The 25776-nt window shown below is 43.5% G+C and overlaps 1 protein-coding gene across 1 annotated transcript in view; it reads left to right on the top strand.

Moving 5' to 3' along the window:
• LOC142766948 (putative chitinase 10) overlaps positions 1-25776 on the top strand; it is an 83541-nt gene that overhangs the window by 55914 nt on the left and 1851 nt on the right. Inside the window, exons 13-20 of the mRNA XM_075868150.1 lie at positions 2013-2044; positions 6109-6216; positions 8241-8513; positions 9806-10059; positions 11610-11710; positions 14715-14832; positions 16882-17076; positions 20151-20273. Coding sequence (XP_075724265.1) covers positions 2013-2044; positions 6109-6216; positions 8241-8513; positions 9806-10059; positions 11610-11710; positions 14715-14832; positions 16882-17076; positions 20151-20273 — 1204 coding nt within the window. The remainder of the gene's footprint in view (positions 1-2012; positions 2045-6108; positions 6217-8240; positions 8514-9805; positions 10060-11609; positions 11711-14714; positions 14833-16881; positions 17077-20150; positions 20274-25776) is intronic.

Here is a 25776-nt window from a genome sequence, read left to right as displayed (position 1 = left end):
TATTGTTCTAGCTTTCTAGAAACACTTCCAAGCAATATTTTTGCGCTGTGGCAGGACACCTGCTTGTCACGCAGACAGCCTGTTCTCGATTCTAAGCCTAACGGGAAAGCTTTTACATCGATTTAATTTGCATCATTCTTGATTTTTGGAATGACAAAATGATAATATTCTGTTGTCAATTAACGATGGCGATGCCGTTGGGGGACTGGAACCTTAAGGTAACCGTATAATTTCAAGCCGTGCATTGTTTATTGTTTTTGTAGGTGTTCACCTACAAAAACAATAACGAAAAGTGGCAACTTTTTTTACATTTTCGAGTGACATTAAATCCCTTTTATCACCTGTGCCATGTTTTTTTCTCGCTTCTCTTGCTGTTTATTACGTCACAGAAAAGGCGATGGTATTCTAATACTTTTTTATTGTCATGGCGCTCTATTACATATAAGAATGCAAAACTCTTTTAGGTTATTTAACGTCGTTTCGGTTAGTTTAGACGTGCTTCTTCCTACCCGAGTGTACTCACTTGGTTATATTTACATGTTCCTTTCAACATTTTTTTTTCGCACTTTCTGTGCTGTTAGCACAAACAGTTCTGCTGTCTGTCGGCTACGTGCTTAAAGCCCAATCATGCTTTGCAGGACAATCTTGCATTGATGCTTTGTCTGTATAGGTCGGCAAAAATGCGGAGTTCATTGAGACTCACTCATGAACTATATCTCGCGCTTTGGACTCACAGAGAGTCAGACTCATCGAAATTCTTCTGAACCGGACCCACTCTGGCTCATCCTCATGAAAAATTTTCTTGAACCGGACTCACTCCGACTCGAACATTATTCCCACGGACTCACTTAGGCTCAGGCTCGTGGCTCGATCTTTGTCTGAGTGAGTCCGAGTGCGTTGAATCATGAGCCCGTTATCTATAGATTTAGCTTGTTTGGTCGTGGGGTCAATCAATGCTCTTTAACACTAATGTCTCACGTAATCGGTTATTTTCTTGGGCTTCTTTGTTATATAGCGCTTTGGAATATGAGTTACAGTAGTGTGGTATGAGTAAGAACGTATTTTTTTTAAAGAGATGACAACATAGATATAGTTATCACGAACTTCCCTGGAAGAGATAGCGAGAGGCAGGACAAGCCCCCCCCCCCCCTCCCTTCTCCTAGCTAAGCAATGCACGCCTCTAATCATTAAACATTGATATTGTGTACAGATGATACTGCTTAGGAATACGTGCGAGTAGACGTGAATATAAACCTCAATCCAGGAGAGGCTGTTAGTAATGCTGAATATGAGCAGACAGAACAATAGGTGAGAAATGAAATGTGGTACTCACATAAACTCGTTCAAGAAATGTATCTTACGCTATGGGCTCACTAGAACTTAAGATTACCAGAATATTACTCTCCCGGACTCATTCAGACTCCAGACTCACGTCTCGATCTGAGTTTGAGACGACTTATGGGGGACTTCACTGACTTTTCTCTGTCTGTAAGAATAAATTATTATTACTATTAGGTCTGTTCTTATTATTAAATTCAATAACTTCATGCTTTTAATTAAGCAAACGCCATCGCGGTGACCGAGTACGAGGCGCCATTCAGCCTGTCAGCCGCGTGTGGACGAAGAGCGAACAATTGTAGTGGTAGCGAGTGTTACATTGCTTTCGCTTGGACATCTTTAGTCTGACAGCTGTTAGAGACAAAATAAAAAAAAAAAAGAGAAGCGGTTCAACACCCCAGGCTACCTATTCTTCGTGAGAAGAAGTGTCAGGCCTCTGAGTGCGTGCCTGCGCTTTCGCGGTAGCTTTGACAACTGAATATATTACTAAATTCCCGAGACTCCTCCGGTACGGGTCGTATATCAGGCAGCCTATTGCTTTAAAGTGCGTGCGTTTAAATGTATACGACACAGGCCTCACTCCGGTAGGAACATGCTGCTCGAACGGGAAATGCCATTAAAATCAAGAAGTATTCACAGCCCCCAGCCTAAAGGCGACCCTTTTCATACGGAAGAGTTGCTGTCATGATGAGTTCAGGGAGTAGATGTGAGTGTCTACTACCGCTTTCTCCTGCTTGCGACTACTGCTGTACTTTTCTTTAAAAACCTATAATTGCTTAGCGTAACACTCAGTGAATATTTTTTTACCCCATTTGTACATCGTACTAGCAAAGTTACCGCTTGTGTATTGATAAATCTGAATAAGAAAGCTAAAGAAACAGTTAGCCTGCTCAAAATTTGATGCTTATATTTGAAGGCACTTTCGATTTGTTTTGGCCTGCAATATTGTTTACCATGGTGTCTGATTAAAAAAATAGAAAAAAGTCGAGACTGCGTGCGTCACAATTTTTGCTGACGAGGCCATTATACCTCAGATCCTCTCATGGTTATGTTTTACGGCAGACAGCCGGCGTTTGCGCTGGCTGTCTGCCACGCATACGGCGTTCGCATCGGTCTCTGTCAGCTTTCAATGCGTTGTCATATTGTTACTTTTGTTGTTTTCATCTAGTTAAGAGTTCGACTCGCCTGATTGTCCTGCCTTATTTACTATTAGTAGTAAAAGAATAAAAAAAAGATTCAGAGCCCCCAACATTTGCCGTTCGTGAAGAAGCATGCAAGAAGTTAGATGATGTTAGCAGCTGTCAGCCGTCTATTTCGGAGCTGGATTTTACTGTGAAAACAAGAAGCAAACGAATGAGGGCAGCCAGAAGCAAAGGAAGGAGGGAACGTGCTCATTAAATTGCTTTTCTTTCTCTTTGCTTGTTCACACTCATGCTAGTTTCTTTCTGGAAGTCAGACCACGTTTTTCCAGTTCTCATAATTCCTTCGTCTTCCAGTGGGCCCGACTACGCCCTTTGCAGGACAAATGCCTCTTTCGTGTTCCACCCACCAACCCGGTCCTGTGCTTGCTGCTGCCACGTTGTACCCGCACACTTCTTATTCATATCTACCCACCAAATTTTCTGCCTTCGTCTCTCGCGTTTGTCTTTTTTTTTTGGAATCCAGTCGGGTGCCCTTGATTTTACCAGCGGTTATCCTGCCTACGCGCTATATACGTGCCCGGTCCATGTCTATTTTTTCTTATTGATTTCAACTTTGATATCCTCAACCCCAGTTTGTTCCCTGATCCACTCCGCTCTCCACATGTCTTTTAAGGTTACAACTAACATTTTCCTTCTCATTGTTCGCTGCGTCACCTTCAACTTAGGGTGAACCCTTTTGGTCCAACTACACTACTTCATAAGTAAGTTTTTACTGAGTACGGGCAAGATGCAGCTTTTATGTATCTTAATCTTGAGAGATAGTGGTTGACTGCCCTTCATGATCTGATAATGCTTGCCGAGCGTGCTCTACCGAACCCTTATGAATAGCATGTTGAATTTTGTTGTACTCGAACCAAACAGCGCATATTAAGAATACCGAATATTTCTTGAATATTTTTTCTAATATTGAGCGAAAATGCAAATATCCCAAAGGAACGGAAACGTTAAAGCAGCGAAGGGTTATTATTTCCTGTCTGCGAATTGCAATGACCGAAGGAAGAAACCACGGCAGCCTTCAGCTTAAGAAGTGAAATTTTTGCACACGTGTATACACGAATAATAACAGGGACAGTATTTGTGTCCATGTGAAATGAGGTAGCCGGTACAGTATTCAGCATTTATGGTTAGTTGCTTTTTGACTGAAGGCACATTTCTTGATAGATTTTGCATCTGTTTCATCAAATATCTAGATATACGTGTAGTGTTGGGTTATGCAATTTACTTTTTATGCGTCAGTTTCAAGGAGAAGTTATTAAGTCAAAGTAATACATTCATTATGGTAGTCTGGTTTTCTAAGCTGCCGTCACAAAATACCCCGCAGGCTTTCGTCACTGCATTAGCCGAGCCTACCTTAGTTTTCATAATTGCGGTATTTTCGTGGGTTAAAACACTCGTAATCTTACTTTGTGAAGTTACCAATATTCATTCCTATATTAAAATATCTGGGCTCTTACATCCCAGAAACATTGCATAATTACATTGCAGAAACGTTACATGGAAATTTCACCCTGCGGTGTTCTTTCGCCTGCCCGCACATCGCGCAGTAGACGATATTGTAAGACTGCCAGGGCAAGGGCGAAGTTCATTAGCAGAGAGCCTTAAAAACATTTTTGTTATCTAAGCTCTTTGTTGCTGGTTGTTGTAGCACAAAAAAAAACCTGACAGGAACACAAGTCTGACGGATACAACTATATTAGATACAAGTTCCTTGTGGTTGAGTGTAGTTTAATACAGAGACCCACGCCGATTATTTTCGGTCAGATGATGCAAACGTTCAACATTATAAATAAAGCAAACACTTGCCATTTTCTAGCAGTGGCTCAAGTACGCTCAATGCTGTTTTTTGCTTTTCATTTTTTTGATGGCCGTCTTGCAAGTGTTTCTACTGTTGGTGAATGAAATTCAGCAGGTAATTAAGTCAGTAAAGGTACAAATCACCTTCATTGTACAGTTTGAAGTGTATTGTAGTATTTGTTAGAAAGAATAATAATGAGAACTAACAGAGCAAGATGCAACAAAAGGCAGAGAAGTTGGCCAGACGCACGCCTGGTTTGATATCCTGCCTTCGGAAGGAAGCATAGTTAGAACACAAAAGTACACTTGGTAAACACGCGCAGTCTGTTAGCGGTCACTCACATTCATTGATTCATTCAGCAGCGCTTCAGTTGCTTTCTCCACTCTCGAAGCACATGTCCATGGTTACACAATCTTGTCTACTGAGAACGGTCTAAAATATACTTGGCTCAAAATCACTCAGAGTGGGTATCGCTGGGCGTCATGGAGAAAGCAGCTGCACAGAACGTGTTCTATTGTCTCTTTGGTGACGCAAGAGTTGCATGTCAAGGTGTCCACCATACCGATGCGAAATGAGCACGCCTTTGTGAATTCAACACCCAAACAAAGGTGGTATAACAACGTCACATCGGAGCGGAAAATTTGCGATGATTGTTCTTGTTCAAGCCTATGAACATGTTTATAGAGAGGTGACACTTTTTGAAGCTGGCAGGTGGCCAAAGCGTTCGTGTAAGATTACGCACCAGCAACTAAAGTCGTCTTGTCGCATCAGCCTCTGATCGGGACCGGAACCACACTGGTTCGTCCGTGGGCGGAGAGGGCTGCCTCACCGGCTGATTGGTTCTCTGTAATAGTGATAAGTCAGGGTAACCACCAATATATAATGTCATGTTCTCTTGCTACAGCTTGACGGTGAGAATTTATTTCTTGCACCTATTGCTCATGTGTCCTCTTACGCACAGTAGTAGTAAACAACTTTATTAATTAGCTTTATTAACCTCCTATGCAGGGTAAACCGGAAACTCTGAAGTGACGCCTTCGAATCGCAGAATCGCCTACTTGCATGGACACTACTATTGAACGATATATTGTAAAGTCACTCTCATAAGAGCAAGCCCTACTGCTCTACACAGACGATGATGCCAAAAAAGAACATAGGGAATGTTGTTAGTATAGTAATTGAAATGTAAATGACAAGAAAGAAAAGTGTACAAATAGATACAACTCACCACTGAAAGGTTGCTGCCAGTGGCAAGCTATCTTTTCGTTCACTTTTCTTCCTTCCCATTTGCTTTGAATTCACTATAAACAACGTTCCCTATATTTAATTTTTTTCGTATTTGTCTGTCAGCTCTTGTAAATATTGTATCAGACAAAGAAAGAAGAAGCGCTTAAACTTACAGAAATCTTTCCTTCATTTGTAGCAATTGTGATGTAGATGTGAAGAAAGTAAAGTGGCCGAATAAACGACTTGCCCTGGTAGGTATCGAACCAGAAACCTTAGAATAAGCGGCCTGTGTTTTTTTACCAATTGAACTACGGCAGCAATCGGTCCCTCGTACACTTGTCGGGCACTCATTTAGACGCCAACATGAAACAGGAAGTACTCTCTGTATACTTTAATGTAACGGCTTGTGCATCTAATGCCGTACGATGGAGCCAATTAACCCGCTGTTTTTACAGTTCCAACAGTTTCGCAACCAGGTAATCCATTCAGGGAAGTCTCACGTATTCACACGTTGTGGTGTGCTCATAGGAATTTTTCTACCTGCAGGTGACATGGGATCACTGGCGCTGATTTGCTCGGCTCTAGTGGCAACAGCAGCATTAGCTGTTGTCAACGAGGTAACGTACCTGGAGGCTGCGAAGGTGATCACGAAAGGTATGCACCTATTTGATCAATGGAAGTTGTCTGAAGAGCTGTATTGACGTGTATAAGGACAAGAAATATGTCAAGAAAGAAATGAAGCTCATTGAGGTAATCCATGCAGAGGAGCTCGTTAAAAATTTCATCCCGGAGAACATTTTTGTTACAGGTCTTTTTCCAGTATAGCGCTTTCGATCGCTAATGGCAGGAGCTTATTTACTAAACTGACCGCGCGTTGCAGAGGGGCTTTAAATATGGTAGCTTAGAAATCTTTCCATAATTTAACGTTGTATTTTGAATTTGTAGGGAATCTAAAGACATGTAAAAAATATTGCCACACCTTCGGTTAAGACGAAATGAAGGGACCGACCACTGTGTGACCACTGTGTGACCACTATGTGCAGAGCTAAAACAGATTTTGTCCTGTTTTATTTTTTAGCGCATGTACTTTTCCGTACCCATGATGTTTACGAGTTGTATCGTTACGGGCGCCACAAGGTAGAACAAAGTAACACGCACAAGAGCGCTGAGTTGCAATTAAGCCTAATCAGAAAACACACGGTTACTTGAAATACCGTCTGCGCCTTTGCGTTCCTACGTGGACGTTATTGTTCTCGGTTCATTTAGAAAGATAAGAAACGTTTGGTGAGATTTGTTGCTACTTGCACATCCTCTTAAAATCACATGATATGCGTGAAACCACGTGAATGTAATATATATATATATATATATATATATATATATATATATATATATATATATATATATATATATATATATATATATATATATATATATATATATATATATATATATATATATATATATATATATATATATATATATATATATATATATATATATATATATATATATAGATATATATATATATATATGTATATATTACATTCACGTGGTTTCACGCATATCATGTGATTTTAAGAGGATGTGCAAGTAGCAACAAATCTATATATATATATATATATATATATATATATATATATATATATATATATATATATATGGCGCTGACTGTCGCTCCTACTTCTAAATTCACAGATAAACCCAAAAAAGTGGATGGAGGGAGTGCCGCTGTAATAGCTCAGTGGTTAGAGCATCGAACGCGTAATTCGAAGGTCGTAGGTTCGATTCCTGCTTACAGTTGGTAATTTTTTCATCCACTTTTCTTTCTTCTTATTTTACATTCAATTAATGTTAATAACTTCCCCTGTACATTCCTTGGCATTACTGTCTGTTATATCTCATTATTATTGTGTTAAAAACACAATAATACAGGTATACACTTCTTTCCTTAGAAGTGTATACCTGTATACACTTCTTTAGGTATACACTTCTTTCCCTTATATATATATATATATATATATATATATATATATATATATATATTATTATTATTATTATTATTATTATTATCAGGTTAATTTGATAACATGCCTTGCCCTGTATGATGTTCTTACCCTGAGGTTTTGTCGTTTGAGCTGCCCCATCAAGAATGCTCACCCAGTTACACGCATGCATCTTAAATGACACCCCTGTACCGAATCGGCTCAATGTCGTTTTCTTGCTTTGCGCTTAAGTTGAACGTTGATAATTTAAAGCTATTTTTTAGCAACAAAGTGTTTTAACGCCAAGTTCAAGCCATTGTCAAATGGTATATGTTACCAGCCGATTTAGTTGGCCGCAAGACTGCGGATTCATTCTATGAGGCACTGTGCCCCCCGCAATATTGCCGAAGATGGCGCTGCGGGTATTGTTTCAAATTAATACAATAAATAAATAATACTTTACTGTGTCATTTTCGTGACAGAAATGACAGGTAGACGTCATTTCCGTGATGGAAATGACGTCGGCAAATATGCAAGGGGGGGGGGGACAAGGAGTACAGAAAAATTTAAATCAATCCCCTTACATCTAAGCGCAATTTTGCGAAGTCGCGTTTCACTTTCGTGTTGCGTTTATGTTGATTCCTACATGAGTGATGCTCCAGTCTTAACTTTTATTTTTCTCGCCGCCTGCAGTTTTAGGTACCGATTTCAATGAAACTGGTGATGAAGAACATGAACGCGACCTCGACTATCACGATGAGTACAAACGAGAAATGCTGTCCAAGCAACGAGCACCTCTGGTGTGCTTCGTGCGGTACGAGGGCTTCGGCAGATACGGAGTGATGCGCTTCAGCGTGGACAGCATTCCAGTCGAGGAGTGCACACACGTCGTTTTCTCTTACCTGGAGACGGACAACTGCACCGGCCATTTCCTGTACCCCAAGACGGGCCCACTTTCCCTGAAAGGTGCGCACTTGGATTAGTGGTAATATCTGAGCAGGCGCGTCTAGACAGGCATACATAACCAGCATAGGCGTGTGCACAGGGATGTAGAGGAGGGGGAATTGTAAGCCATGAAATTTTCTACAATATCCAGTAGAGGAGACACTAGCACTGCGATCGTTCAGCCACCATGAGAATGATAGGTAGCACGTGGATTCGTCTAAGCTTCGTGCATGCGCGGCTTCGAATTCACTTGTTGCTGTCTTTATTGTTAAGCAGAGGTGGAAGATTCTCTTGGGCTCTTGAAAAAAGTAGGATACGGTTAGATACGCAAGTATAGTTACGAAGTGCCTGCTACTGTATAAATCATTTGGCAAATTGGTCAAGTACCTATTTTGTGTTTGTAAAACAACACGCGCTCCCGAGAGCTGTTCACAGGACCCGCGAAAGGGCGGAGGAGCATGGTCTTCCAGTCCCAACGTGGGCGCGGCCCGCAACTGCGACTGTGTAGGTCCTTAGGACCCAAATAAGGTTTGTTGACTGACTGACAGACGCGCACCTTCGCAGCTGTACACTTCGCTGATGCTGTTGCTGATAATGATGATTAATTTTGCCTGTGTGCTTTGTTACTTGATGGGCCTCGAGACCAACCAATCGTCGATGAATTCACGTGCTTTGACGTCTGGTGCAATTCTAAGCTTCTAACACGTAACTTAATCGTAATTGGTAAACCAACCACTCATTATGCCAATCAAGTGCTTTGACGCCTTGTGTGACTCTATACGCTTCTGCAGCGTACACAACGTTACACGCGTTGAGGGCGCTCCCCGCACTACGTAACATTCATACAGGGCATTTTTCTTGTTTTTTTTTCTACTGACCAATTTCGAGCACGGGCTTGGCTCCGTGGTAGAAAAACCTGCTTGCCACGCTGAAATCCCGGATTTACAAGCACCTACAGCTCAGAATGATTCTCATAAAAATGACGGCTACAGCTCTTACTACGTGACAGCCGTACGTTGCCTATAGCATTGGTTTGTGATGACGAATGATAGCTTGGGGCACTTATAAAAGTAACACTGTGCCCATTCAATCTCAGTCAAGCAAGGGAGATTTCAGGGACTTTTATAAATTCATCATCATCATCATCATCATCATCATCATCATCATCATCATCATCATCATCATCGTCATCATCATCATCATCATCATCACTGTCGTCATCATCATCATCGTCATATTATTATTATTATTATTATTATTATTATTATTATTATTATTATTATTATTATTATTATTATTATCGCTGTTTACAGAAATGAAGAATGCCGTGGCTTCGCTAAAGCAACGCAATCCGCACATCAAGGTTCTCTACAGTTTTGGCGGTGGAGCTCACGTCAACAGCATGCTCAACCGGCTGCACAACAGGAAGGATCGATCGAAGCTGATATGTACGATTGACAAACTAGTTAAGCCCGATATATTCGACGGCGTCAATCTGCACTTGGAAGGACCGGGACCATCGATATGCAACGGAAAGCACTTCGACAGAATTCTCGCGTTCATTAAGGTGACCGGCATGTTATGTTTCTTTTTTTTCAATCTTTCTGTCTCGTTCACACTAACGTAACTAAGAGATAAAAGAGGTAATATATATATATATATATATATATATATATATATATATATATATATATATATATATATATATATATATATATATATATATATATATAATATATATATATTTATATATATATATATATATATATTACTCGCAAACCTGCGATGCCTGCAGTGACAATTCAGTTTCTAGTTATGCATATTTAAGGCATAAGTAATAATTATATCACTATACTTATAGTATAATCATTAAGCCAATAAAGCCTCCAGAAGTGTGCTTCATTGGGCTAGGTGGTCCCTCGTATGTGAATGGCAAAAGCAGCACTTAAGAGACAGCACAAACGAAGGAACACTCCGAACGAGCGCTGACCGTAACAAATTAAGGTGTTATTGTTTCAACGCAGTATACGTTCCACATGCCTTCGTTATCTCGCCAGTTTTTCTTCTTTTTTCGCGTTGTAACTAGATTACCTTCATTTGCTTCGAGTGCTCGTCATGTGCGTTCCTTCGATTGTGCTACGTAGCCTTTATCATCGTTTACCCCATTCACAAATAAACACTCGTTTGGTTTAAAAGTAGATGTGACACGTTCACGGGAAACCTCTAAAACAAAATAATTAATGACTAGAAAAAATGGCGACGTTAAAAATATTCGTTGATTCACATTAAACTGACCCCTGTTTATAAAAAAGTCGCCGATTTTTGAATGACAGTTGCCGGGGTGTCCACGAGCCAAAACCGCGATATGATTATGACAAACACCGCAGTGGAGAGATACAGGGAAAGTTTGATCGCAACTGGTTCTTTAACGTGAAAGGCTACAACGCACGTATAAGTGAGGACGACGCAAGTGTATACAAGACATACTTCCGTCGTTAATGTCTATATGTGGGCTGTAGCCTTTGATAATGCTGTACTGACTAAACCGCTAAGCCATCGAAGTGGTTCTTTAACGCACACCTGCGCCCATTAAAGGCACGGGCCTGTAATATTTGACCCTCATCAAAATGTGGCCACACAGCCGGGACTCTCACCTTAAGGAGGACATTTCGGATGCACTGAGCTGAGGTAATTTTCTGAAGGACCTCAAGAAATATGCCCTCTTGTTGCACGCTTTCATCGTACATTTATTGTGCATGTTTAGCTACCTAGAAAACTGAAGAAAGAAGCAGCAGTGCTCCAATACATTGTACAAGCTTTTACAGTAGCGAATGGCGCTGTTAAGCCCATTTACTGAGAATGTAGGGTACTGTCAAGCTTGAAGCTCTGTACGACGAGGCAGTAACCGTCTACACATGAACAATACGCTTAATTTTACTGGGTGTTTCGAATGATGTGGACATTTATAGGGCCTTGTTGTAGCAAACTCGTTTGTTCTTGAAGAAATCTTTGTTAATAATGTGCTGACTCTGTTGTCCCTGAAGCTTGTGTTACATCCACGCCTTGAAGTGCACATTGTTTTCACAGAGCGCGAAATATTCGTGTTTTTTTTAACAGAGATACCGCTTCAAGATTATGCACGTCGATGACCTTTTAACTGTACAACTTCCTGCCTGCCGCCCCAAATGTGATGCTGTACTGAAAACTAAACTTGCAAGGTAAGCTGTCATCAGCTCGCTAGTCTTTCTTTTTTATTTTTCTTTTATTTGCTTGCAAACAAGCGAAGGGGATGGAAAATATGCCGTGGTGTATTAAAATCCATAGGATTTAACATAGAACAGTGAACTTGAGGTTATGTACACGCGCTGTAGCATACTTCAAAACCCAGCAGTTGCACGTTTTGTTTTTTCTTTGTTTTTGTAAAGAGTGAAACTGGAAAAAAATGGCACTGCAATGCACTATAGTGGTGCGAAGACCGAGGAAACAGTAAAGCCACGGGCCTTTCTCTCCTCCTCACCAACACTTCCCTTTCCGGCCACTTGTTATACTATAGGGAGTATGCACTGACGTCACTGCAGCCACCATTTTGTATACAAAAAGCACAAAGAAAGGCGCACTTTTCGATCTTAATCGGCCTATCTTCAGAACAGCTGGAAGCTGCGAATTGTACATAAAAATGGCACATGATAACATCCCGTGAGTACCCCTTGTACCATACAAGACTATGCAGTGCTTTACCCTCTAACTTCATCATTTTTCTCCTCCTCTCAACCACTTCATTTTCCCACCACTTACTGGTAGAGTACACAAGAATGATTTTGTACTTTACCATGTCGCCAACGCCTCTCCATCCTCCTTGTCCTCACTTCCCTTTCCCACCCTCTTGCTATACAGTAGAGGGCTAAGCTATTCTTCCTCTTCCTATTCTCCTTACTCGTCACTCTCAATTTACTCCTCCTCACCTTTTCTTCCCTTATCATCCGAATATTTCTTGCTTATTGCTGTAGTATATATTGTGGTTGGTATATATTGCAACGGTCTTGAGCTCTGTTAGTCTTGTTTTAGGCCTGCATTGACAATTGAGTGACCATGCGACATGTTACAATGGATGAATGACAAGCTGTGTCCTAAAGTGCTACTACGCCCTTGGAAACAAAGTTGATCGCTCCGCTAAGGGAGTCGGAATATCCCCACAATGAATTATGTTCTCACAGAAGTAGTTGAACGTTTATTGTAAATTGACATACGAGAGCTGGCACAATGTCTATTGTTGTTTGGCAGCTATAGCACCGTATGACGTAAATTTGGCGTGAAGGCGTTCCGCTTCCCGCTGATGCGTCTCTCTCTGCACAAAAGAACACACTTGCACTAAATTTTTCCTTCGATATCGTTGCCCTTTCGCGGCACATATTGTAGACATTTTATCAGTTGGTGCCATAGCACTTGTAGTGGTATATATAAGCAGCAGATAAACACCGTAGGTCCACTTGTAAGCTGCTCTACGCTGGCGAGGAAGCGTCAAACGCCTACTATGCGAATGGCAAGTCACGCCACTTCATTATCATTGAGTCGAATCTTCTCACAAGCGGCATTTCACTGACTATAGATTGTCGCGCTACAATGTACCGAAAGCCTCGCTGCACTAAGACTGTCGAATGGCTCGCACTCGGCGCTCGTTAGTGCTGTCAGGATAGACGAGGTCTCAGTGGAGACACACAGAAAGAGACCAGCAACGCAGACGTAATGTACCAATCTGTACGTGACAAGCTTGCACCCCAAGCTCGTGCCGACCATATTTGTTTTTCTCTTGCGCAACCTAGCGGAAGGTACTGGCTGAAGACGTCAACCCTAGTGCTCGCGTGTGTCGGGGTAACTAGGTGCTACAGTGCCATGCGGCACTACTTCACTTTACCTCTGCCAGATGACGACACCACCTCACCCACCAAGAGCACGGTTAGATGCACATGTTGGACACAGAAAGTGCGTTTGCGAAGCCCCTTTAATGTGTGACGGTATACGCAATAGTTGGATCACCTGGTAACCATCGTTGCGGGCGAGAGGTCAGTAGTTCGACATCCGTCAGCGGTACCTTTTGAGACAAAAGCCTTTATTGTTTCATACTCGCATCCGTGAATCTGCGCTTTTCTTCGAACATGTCCTGGAACTGTGCCAGCCGTAGATATCCCTCTGACTCTGTCTCAGCAATCACGTCGCGGCACAGTGACCACAAACACATACACCCACACAAAACACGCACGCACATACATACATACATGCATGCATGCATGCATACATACATGCATGCATGCATGCATGCATACATACATACATACATACATACATACATACATACATACATACATACATACATACATACATACATACATACATACATACATACATACATACGTACACCATCTGATCTTGCCATGCGATAGTCCTTGCCATCTGATAATCTGCCCTTTACCGACGTCACTTCCTCGACAAAAATGTGTCTGTGAAGTTTTTGTGGACCCTGGCATAAAAACCTTCGGGCTAAAAATGCAATAGTACATCACTGTCCAAAACAATGTAATAAGAATGTTCTTCAGAGCAAAGAAAACAAACAAACGAAACCTGGTAAGTTGCTGCCGAATGTGAACATTTGGTGTATGAATCAAATACCACTGCATAGAATAGATGAACGATACTTCTAGGGCAACAGAAATGAAAAGGAATTGTAGGCGTTGCCACAGAAAAGAAACACACACGTATAGCGATCATGGCTGAACCACTTAGTGAGAATCAATGACGAGAACGAAAGCACAAGGGAAAAACAGAAAGCTGCAAAAGCTGATTACTTGTAGGGAGAATTGCGTGTTCGAGACTTATATTGTGTGCTGTAGCCGATAATATCTAAAGAGTTGTCGCAGTTGGCTAAATCAGGCAGATGTATAGTTCGTACCTTGCAAACCGGTATGACTTCCTTTTATCAAAGGCACCTCGATGTAGTAGAACTATAGGTTTGCCGGCGATGGCATACATGGGCTACTACAGAGCTTAGCATGAGACTAGGAGGAATTAAAAGCTGCCCAGAGATGTTATAAACATTACAGGAATACATGGTACAGTAGTAGAACATAATAGTATTCTGACTTTCAATGAAAAACAAAGCTATTATTCTTTATTTTGTGGACTACTGCGTCGCATTTCGGGCGTGAAAAGCTCTATTTGGTGACGCAGGTATGTGGACTACATCTTTCTGATGACATTCGATTACAAACTGGACGATACGAAGAAGACGAAGCTTACGAGTGGACTCTATTTGTGCGAAGGAAAACAGTACAGCGACGTTGGAACCGTAAGCATAACATTTAGATTCGAAGTGGGGCATAACATTCTAACAACCAGAATAAGGAATGTGGGAATGTAGCAAAGGCATGCGATATCACTGTTACCTCAAATACTAAGGTACGGAAACGACAAAAAAAGTGAAGTGCATGTGCTACCGATGCAGGAGTTCAGGAACAAACAACAAGCAGAAAACAAAAAAAAAAACACTGCGCGTATCTGTACAGATGAAAAGCCAAGTTATTTTCTTGTGGTGGAGTAGTAGGAAGAGGGCCGTGAGCACTAAGTGGTTCTTAAGAGAGAAAGGAAGAGAAAAGTGAGCCCCGTAACTGTCTGCTGCAGCGAGCGACACCTCAACAGTAGCTCACAAGGGATAGGGGTGAGAAGGGATGAAAAGGGTAGGAGTAAATGCATAGAAAAGAGGAAGAGGCGTGAGGTGGTGCGCCAAAGAGAGTGACGACAAATAGAGGAGATAGGAGAGATAGGAAAGATGGAAACACGGTCACAGGAGTCCGAGGACGGGGCACCACTTGCGAGAACTCTTGTCGGCGTCAGGAGATGACGTAGGGCGAGCCCAGTCGGCCAGAGCTACGCCGACGCCGGAGATCGCGAGGGCACAACCGGTCGGCACGGAATCCAGCAACAGTCGTACGCTCGTATATGAAGGGTGTTTTTGAAGGCAGCAGGTATTTTTTTTAGGGACGAAGCTCCTTAGGGCGTGGGCTGTGCGTCCCCGGTAGCCTGTATGTAGCCACCTCTCGTTTAGTTCTTGCAGTGTCCACTAGATGGCGGTACCGTCTCCTGTATGTCGCCTCTTCTCGTTTAGTTCTTGCAGTGTTCACTAGATGGCGGCTCCGTCTCCTGCATGTAGCCACTTCTCGTTTAGTTCTTTCAGTGCTCACTAGATGACGGGACTTGTAGCTGATGATGAAAAGATGCAAGATGTTATAAACTAGACGGCGGTACTTGTAGTTGATGATGAAAGATGCGAGATGTTATAAAATAGGAATGATGTCACATATGGCACGTGTCATTGGTGGAAGGCAATCGTTCGATTTAGTGCGGCGACGTACGCTAGGGGGAGCATTGTAATAAAATCGAGTAGGCAAAGTGTACGGAAGATTCATGGTTTACCAGGTTTTCCTCCAGAGCTTTGCCCACTCATCATCATTCACTTCGTGGATATGGCGGCACTTTTTATAAAACTGCTATGACTGTCTGGTCAATGTCGTCATCGAAAACGAACTCTACGCTGAGGCGGTAAACTTGGTTGCTCCTCCTCAAGTTGCATGCAAGTGAGAAATTAACTAAAATGTATCAATTGATCACTGTCTTCATTTTATTCTTCATCTTTATTCTCTTATTTTTTCTCTTCATAGCCCACCAGCTATATTGTGACCCAAACTTGAACGCATTCGTGCAAGCTTGGCTAATATTTCAAATAAACGACGCTTGTACATGCTGCATAGACGATGACAATCGAAACGCTGGCTCCGGTAGCGTTCGCTGAGTAAATTTTTTTTTGTAAATTGTACATGATGTAACTCGCTAACAAACCTCGATACTGTACAAGTGTTGTACCAACAACCAGGCAAGATTATTCATCCCCCACCCCTTTTTTTTCTATACTCAGCCTGCTTTGGCCGCTGAATCTAATCTAACTTTGCATTTTTGGTGACACTGGTAGGTCAATAGTAGTAGTAAGCGGTCTTTTATGTTACTAAGCATGTGCAAAAGGCCGTAAGGGAAACGAAGTTTTGTCACGAAGGCCGCACTGTAGATGTCTAGCTCGAGCAGCTGACACCAGAACGGGATACGTCACTGAATGAAAGGTGGGCTAAGAAGAGAACAAGAGAGAGAGAAAGGATAAAGGGGATTGTTTAGATACGCACACAGAATAGCTCACTTGTGAAATGTCCCCCTCGAAAGAGCCTGTCACCTAGATCCGCAGACCGGTACCGTTGTGTGCAATAGAGTGAAAGAAGTTGCAACGAACTGTTACATATCGCGCATGCGCTAACGTGGCTCTGCCCTTACGAGACGCACTTCGTGCTCCCAGATGCCGTGTCTGAAACACTGGGTTGACGCTGGGGTTCCCAGATACAAGATGGTGCCGGGTATTGCCACCTACAGCCGTACGTACACGCTCGACGATCCGAACAGCAACGGAGTCGGCGCAGGCCTCCTCGAGGATTATCCACTCGGCGAGCCGGGTAACTTCACTAAAACGGAAGGTTTCATGAATTACGTAGAGGTGGGTCCTCTCTTTCAGCGATCTTCACTAACATCCGTTGCTTCAATGTTAGCGGCAAGCGTTTACTTACCGTGTAATTAGGAACCACGTATATTTTTGTAAAAAAAAATTACTGAAAATATAGCTGTTGGTTTCCTTGGAGGCATTATATGAGGCCTGGGCATGTGAAGGTGATGAATAAGAATGCTACGCAGACTATTTGGAACACACAGCATGGTTATAAGGCACACGGGATCATGGATGAATACAATTTGTTGTAAGGTCACACAAGTGTTAGGCGATTCAAGGAAAAAAAAAATGATTGCATGTATGAAGCGATGCCGGCTTCTCAATGCATCGTAGTTTTTTGATAGAGCGTATGCTTAGCATGATATAAAAGAGGAGATTATGGGCTGACACATCTGGACTATGCCCATAGACTGTGCTCATGAGTTATAAACCCTATAATATATATATATATATATATATATATATATATATATATATATATATATATATATATATATATATATATAGTTTTTTACCTTTATTATTCCTAACTTTTTTTTATATTTGTGCATGTATTGTACATAACTACCATGATGTTGGGATAGCAGGCTCTAAAATAGCCTACCTTCCAATATTTCTGCACAAATATCAATAAAAAAACATAACATGGAATAAAGATCAACAATAACAAGTTTAATAAGCATGATATTTGCGGTGCATAGCTTGAAACATGAAGTTGTAGCACAAACGGGACGGCAGGTTAACGACCGCTTGAGGAAGCTTGCCAGTAACATTAACAAAAGTGATGGTGTGCATCTTCCGGCGCATGTTAAGTGGTGCTCATGTGTGTACATTTCGTTCAAGTTAAAATTATGGACAACAGTAGGAATCAAGTGGTGAGGGAACTATTATAAGCATTTAAAATGAGAAAAAAAGGGTCTGCCTGCTTGAGTGCCATATCAACTGTGTGATACAGATCTTAACTACCCTTTTTAATAGACAGCTTTATGATGTCATGTCTGACATCACTCTTTTATGCATCTGCGCATGCTCGAAAGTTTCTTGGTTCGCAGCTTTTGCAGTTAATAAACAGTTGGTAGTTGGCACTCATCTGTCCCTCCTTCTTCCCTGTCTTCATGTTTCAATCTGTGCGGCCCGAATAACATGTTTAGCAAACTTGTTCACCAACTCACCCAGGCGGAAGTTCGAAGAAATGGCATCAAGCAAGGGCAATAGCAACAACGACGACGTGCCAAAACTATGGTGGGACTTTGCCGCGGGCCATGGATTAGTTAAAGACTTCAGTCTGGATAGTTATAGTAGTCCATAATTAACGTTGAACATTTGTCGTGGATGTGTGTAGCGCCGTAGCAGACTTAAGCAGCGTTAGATACCTCCAACTATAAAGAACAGTTCACGAATAGAGCCACACGCGGGTTGCTGTCCCCGATCATTAGTGCTTGATGAGCTGTCATAGGACGTCATGGTGAATTATACGATGCATAGTCCATTACTAGCGTTGAACATTTGACTGTAGCGTATAGCACCACAGCAGACTAAAGTAGCGCTAGAGAGCTCTGACTATTAAGAACAGTTCGCGAATAGAGCCACATGCGCGCTGCCCTCCACGACCATTAGTGCTTGATGAGCTGTCATAGGTCGTTATGGTTGACTATACGATGATTAGTCAATTATTAACGTAGAACGTTTGTCGTGTAGTGTATAGCACCGCAGTAGACTAACGTAGCGCTAGAGACTTCTAACTATAAAGAACAGTTCGCGAATAGAGCCACATCGGGTTGCCCTCCACGACCATTAGTGATTGATGAGCTGTCATAGGTTGTCATGGCTGAATATTTTCTAGGCCAGTTTCAACGCTTGTTACACATGGTTGATTGTGTTTCATGCTCCAGTTAATGTAAACCTATGCTATAAAACTCTACAGAATATCTACCGTCTACAAAGCGCTACTCTGAGCATTTCTTAGCCAACTTCGGCGACTTTGAGCGTATCTCTTTATCTAGTCGCTTACGTTTAGGTGCTCTGGTGGTCACCCCCGTAACTTGGCGTGCACCAAAATTAGCATCGAGGGTATGATGGTTCGAAGAATATTAGGCGCTGGTCAAGACATGAATAATGTCACAATCCCGTCGCGTACGTCGTCAAACACTTCCCGATAGACAGTGGCACATACCCACGGGCGTATGTGCCGTTATTATGCGGGTATGTGCCACAGGTGATTGACACTTAGTATTTACCCAGGAATGACGAGAATACACATGGGCAATTTTAATGCGTGAGCGTTAAGCAATACCCGACAAAGGTAGCGTCGATCCAACGAAGGTATATAAAATTAGTGTCAGTGTTAAGAAAAACCTGACATAACCAGCGTAACTTTCTCACGAATGCAAATATTACATTTTAGGTTCTCAGCAGGAATCGAACTCAAGCATTCTGTGAGGCAGTCAAGTATTCTACCACAGAGCTACGCCAGGTCTCGGAAGCACTTTTCAAATATACGCCGATTTTCGTGAAACGTCAATAGTGGTTGCAGTGTTGCCCACCCTATTTTGTAAACATTACGTATGTACTCCTTTGATACAACCGTCTCGTTGGGTTAACGTCAATTTTGGTAGTTGCCATGCACTGTGGTTGACTTATGTAGCAGTGTCCAGGCTAACATCTTTGCGAGCATCAGCGCTTCATATCAGCTTCTGGTGTTGCTAATACGCACGTTTCAGGGGAGATCTTTGCGTAAGTGCAAACAATGGGTTATATAAACATCTGAAACTCTTCAACATATGTCTGTGCGTGCTAACATTTGTGCACATATTTAGCGTCATTTCATGACGTGTCATTCAATAAAAAATTGCAACACGGTCACCTGCCCTCCCCATGCTTAGCATAACGTCGATTCCCCGGTACGTGGAATCTGCCGAATTTTTTGCGTTCTTGGGATATGAAAACAGCTCAAAAATAGAAAAAAAAGAACCGAAGAAGAGACGACACGGGCGTTGAAGTCACAAAAAAGTTATTGCATGGTACACGCACATACATTCCCTTTATTTGCACTTTGTTTCATCCAGGCCTGTCGAAATTTGAAATACTACCATTGGAATCGAAAGTGGGTTAGCTCGGCTGGCATGGCCTACCTGTTTCAAGGAGACCAATGGATCAGCTATGAAGACGAAAACAGCGCTGAAATAAAGGTATAAGCACACTTATTTACATTTGCTTTAGAGGGCCCCTAAACAATCACCGCAAACGCAAATAACGCGTGCGTTATTTTCTGCTGGCGTTTCTCGTCTTTTTGGTGTCATTTGGTGTCAGGTCGTTCGAGCGAACTCATGAAGAAATGAGCTCTAGATTGATTCTTATACGCAGGATATCAGTTGCGAGCAGTCCCCTACCCTGATTTTTTATGGAGGCGCACGTCCGTTTAGCCTTGTCATAATCATAGTACGCGATCAACCCATTTTACTGCGTTTTGTGCGTTTGCGATGGTGCAAGTGGAGATAACACCGTGTATATCAACACCCACATGAATACGCTGTGCACTTGATGCTGAGATTGGTTTATGAATAGAAAGGAAGGAAAATAGGAGGAAAAGAACGGCAGGGAGGTTAACCAGCCTATATGCAGCCGGTGTGTTACCCTGCGCATGGGAGGGGGATGGGGGAGATGAAAGACAGAGAGCAGAGAGGGAAGAGAGAAACACAGCACATTCGGCAGCACATGCGCGCACACTCAGTCATTCTCCAGTCTTGTCTTTCGCGGTGTGTGACATTGCTGTTACAGCCGCTTGTTCAAGTTCGTGTCACGTAGGAATTTCAAGAGAGCTTTTGTCACATTCTGTTGCAATGTCTTCTCTCGGGCACTTGACAGAATAGTAGCCACAGACATTTGGTTGTTGTCGATGCGCGCAAAAACGGATGCCAGTGACTGTCTCTGGATGTCATACAACGGACAGTCGCAGAGGATGTGGTGTAGCGTCTCTTCGGAATGACAGGCATCGCAGAGAGCGTTGTTCGTCATTCCTATGACAAAGGAATAAAGCTTTGTAAAAGCCACTCCTAGCCATAAGTGATGAAGAAGGGTGGCTTCCCTTCGGTCGAGCGTAGTGGCACGTGGGCATGAGAAAAATCCCTACCACTTTCGCAGACCGATGCAGCCAGTAATCTTCGACGACTTGCGCGTGAAGTCACGTTTTCGCTATGGTGCCCGCCAAGCAACGAGACAAATCTTCAACACCACCTGTCCTCTTTGATTTATGAATAAGTGGCAAGGAATATGTACCACATGGAGGGAGATTAGCGTGGGCGAGAAAAAAAAAACACTCGCGTTTTTGAACTTGGAGTGGCTTAGGGGTTCATTATAAAAAAAAAACAATTGGTGCCATTGTGCATTACTGGAGGCGTTAATAAACATTAATCTTTCATAAAAGATGCCACGAAAATGTGTAATAAAATTACTTGCAACACCCATTCGAGCCAAGAACTATAGTAGCGAGCTCCCGTCTTTAAAGGTTTGTGAGCCAGATCGACAGCACTATATAGATAAAACGAAAAGACATCACTCGAAGCGCGTTTTGGAATTGGCCGCAGATTTAACGCCAGCAGAGTCATCGCATCTCTCCGTGAGCAGTTATCATTTAGCATTGCCACGTAAATCCGGTTATCGTACACACACAAATAGGTCAATGTATTCGGAAACGCGGATATTCGCTGAGTTTCAGCCGTAAATATGAGCTTGTGTGAACCTGAGCTGCAGTTAACGAAAATGTTAGCACAAATTTATTGAATTCAGGTTTTTAAGTAGGAATAGTGTTTGATACAGGACTGCACAAGAACACGCAACACGACCGCTCTAGAACGGGGCCCCCGCCGCGGTGGTCTAGTGGCTAAAGTACTCGGCTGCTGACCCGCAGGTTGCGGGGTCGAATCCCGGCTGTGGCGGCTGCGTTTTCGATGGAGGTGAAAATATTGTAGGCCCGTGTGCTCAAATTTGGGTGCACGTTAAAGAACCCCAGGTGGTCGAAATTTCCAGAGCCTTCCACTACGGCGTCTCTCATAACCCTGTAGTCGTTTTCTTAATTCGTCAAAAGCTTTCTGTTGTTCGCCTTCCCATGTGAAGGGCACGTCGTCTTTTGTCAGTTTTGTAAGAGGTTCCGCAATCTTTGAGAAGTTTTCCACAAATCACCTATAGTAGGTACATACACTGAAAAATCGACGCACTGACTTCTTGGCTCTGGGTGTAGGGAACCTCTGAACAGTGGCTGTCTTTTCGGGATCAGGACGAACACCATCGGAACTAATGACATGTCGAGGAATCGCAGCTCTTCGAAGCTGAAGTGGCATTTTTCGGGTTTGATTGTCAATTTTGCTGACCGGATGGCTTCCAATACTGTGCGTAGTCGCTCTAGGTGTTTGTCGAACGTTGCAGAGAATACCACCACGTCATCCAAATACACTGGGCATGACTGCCATTTCAATCCGGCGATGACAGTGCCCATCATTCGCTGGAACGTCGCTGGTGCGGAACAGAGGCCGAATGGAAGCGCTTTAAATTCGTAGAGGCCATCTGGTGTTACGAATGTCGTTTTTTCACGGTCCCGCTCATCGACCTCTATTTGCCAATATCCGCTTTTCGGATCTAAGGAAGAGAAAAACTTTGCGGATCGCAACCGATCTAGTGTATCGTCGATACGTGGCAAGGGGTAGACATCTCGTTTAGTTACACTGTTCAGTTTTCTGTAGTCGACACAGAATCTAAGTGTGTTGTCTTTCTTCTTAACGAGCGCTACGGGGGACGCCTATGGACTATTCAAAGGTTGGATGACATCATCAGAAAGCATCTCCTCCACTTGCTTCTTGATAATTTCTCGTTCTTTTTGTGACACCCGATATGGATGCTGGCATATAGGCCTCGTGTCGTTTTGCGTTATGATTCTGTTTCGTGATTGACGTGCGCTGGACCTTCGAGGCACTTGAAAAGCAATCAGAGAATTCTTTTACCAAGGCGTAAATCTGTTTCTTTTGACTGTCCGGAAGGCTCTGATTGACGGTGACGAATGTGTCGATGTTGCAGGCCACTGGTCGAGTGGTTGATGTCGTAAAGCTGCATAGTTCGATCGCCATACAGAAGTCGTGTAAATAGGCGATAGCCGTGCCTTGAGCGATGTGTTGAAGCTCATTGGAGAAATTTGTGAGTAGGACATCTGCACGGCCATTCGTCAAGTGAACAAGACCCCTAGCTACGCAGACACCTTTGTTCAAAAACGGCCCTACATTTGTATCCGCTATGCCTTCGTGGTTGTACAATGCATCATTTTCTACGAGCACCATTATACTGCAGCGTGGCGGCGCAGTTACGTCATCATGAACAACGCGTAGAGGAGTTAGGCGTCGTTCCTCAGATTCCTCCACAGGTATAGCTCGCTCAGTCGAAAATGACACGCTGGACCTACGCAGGTTAATTACGGCGCCATTAGCTCGCAAAAATTTAATTCCTATAACGAGTTCCCTTGAACATTCTGGCAGCACAATGAAATCGGCCACGTAAATAAAGCCCCGTATTTCAAATCTTGCAGTGCATCTGCCAAGGGGCGTAATAATGTGACCGCCTGCCATGCGTATCTGTGATCCACTCCACTGTGTCACAACTTTGTTTAGCTTTTTCACCATCTTGTGACTTATCACTGACTAATCAGCACCGGTGTCGACTAAGGCATTCAGCTCACATCCTTCCATTTTCAACCGCAAATCTGAAGTAACGTTTTCGTTGCTGCACCCATCTACCGGAAATACACCGTCATCACCCTCAAACCAAATTGGAGGATCTTCGTAACTGACGTTATCAGCGGCCTCACCTCCACAGGTCGCTTGCTTCAGTTTTCCGGATGTGGACTTGGAGAGCGATGACCAGGCTGCCTTAAAGGTGCACGTGGGCTGGATGACCGGTAGCGCATAGGCGATGGTGACCGTGATTGGTGTTGGCGTAGAGGTGACGAGTTATGGCGCGTGGACAAGTACTCCTCAATCTCCGCTGGTCGTTCGCCGTTTCGGGGGCATGGTGCATACGACGGGAAGCCTCTTAATCCAGCCTGTCGGTAAGGACAAAATCTGTACAGACGACCCGCTTCCCCACAATGAAAACACAGAGGCCTGCGCTCGTGATCACGCCAGACGTCACTTTTCCTGGGCCTATGCTCCACATAGTGATGTGTGCTACGTGCTCCTGGGGGCACGCAGATAGGTAGCTGTTGGTTCCCGTGGACGAGGTGCGCTGCGTGCCGCAGGTGGGAGAGGAGTCGTCGCCATCACAACTGCTGCATTGCTGTGTACCGTGGGTTGTCTGACAACCTCAGAGTTTGTTCGGATAGGTCGAACCGGCTGCAGCTCACGCTCTGGCTCTCGTATAACCTGCCTCAGTTCGTCACGAACAACGTCAGTAACAGATAGTGCAGTTGGAGTCTGGGGCATTTGCAGTCTGCTCAGTTCTTCTCTGATAACTGATCTAATTAGCTCTCGCAGGGCTTTAACGTCGTTTCGCACGCCTCCGGAGCATACCTGTGCAGATGCGCAGTTAAGATTCCGGTTGTACTGCCGAGCCCGCTGTTCCAGTGTTTTTTCGATGGCCGTCGCTTCCGAGTAAAACTCAGCAACTGTGCTCGAAGGGTTGCAGACGAGAACGGCGAACAGCTCTTGCTTCACTCCGCGCATTAGATGGCGCACCTTCTTATCCTCAGCCATGTTGTAATCCGCACGCTTGAACAGACGGACCATGTCCTCAATGTACATAGCAGCACTCTCGTTCGTGAGGTGGTTCCTCAATTGAAGAGCTGCCTCCGTCTTTTCTTTCCGGCCTATGTTCGCGAACGTAGCCCCCACTTGTCGTCGAAATACCTCCCAGGTAGACAACGAGGTTTCATGATTCTCAAATCATGTCTTTGCGAAGTCTTCCAGGGCGAAGTATACGCGACGGAGCTTCTCTACTTCGTCCCATTCATTCAAGCTCGCCACTCTCTCGAACAGGTCCAACCAATCTTCAACATCCTCGTACGAGTCGCCGTGGAATACTGGCGGCTGGTGCGGTTGGCTAATGAACACTTGTGCCGGTGTTACCTGGCTAGTCATAGTGGTGGCATCCATCGTTTGAATTCCCCTTGGTGAGAAGTGAAGAGGACCGAACTCAGGTGAGTCACCTCGAAGACGGCGACTTGCCCTCTGGTGTACAGGAGTCACTTCCATGGGGTTGATACGCTGGTCATCGAGGCTACGCTGTCTTGAGCTCGCGGGGCTTCGATTCATACCCAGCACCTCCACCAGAAATGTAGCGATGCTGAGGCCGACAGGTTGAAAAAACAAGCGTCTTTAATAGGGCGAACTTGTGTCCACGATTCTACAGACTATGGTCGTCAAGTCCGAGTAGCCGAGTGGCACAGATCCAACTATCTTCCTCTTCCTCGTTGTTGGAGCGCACGAACGCGTGGCGCATGCCAGCCGAGCCGGGTCTTGCTGGTGCTGGTGACACGATGATTGTGGCGAGCTACTTGAACGTGGCAAACCTGTCGCAGCAATATGGTGGTTTTGGGGCGTTAAACACCACATATCAATCAACCAATCTCTGGAAGGCAGGGGGGAGGCGAAAGGGCACAGCGATGCATAAATGCAGTGCACATTCAATGTAAGAAGAAGAAAAGAATCATTTGCC

This window comes from Rhipicephalus microplus, chromosome 1, assembly GCF_043290135.1.
Source record: "Rhipicephalus microplus isolate Deutch F79 chromosome 1, USDA_Rmic, whole genome shotgun sequence".
Classification (NCBI taxonomy): domain Eukaryota; kingdom Metazoa; phylum Arthropoda; class Arachnida; order Ixodida; family Ixodidae; genus Rhipicephalus; species Rhipicephalus microplus.
The sequence above is the reverse complement of the archived record's forward strand: the minus strand, read 5'-3'. Positions and strand labels throughout refer to the sequence as shown.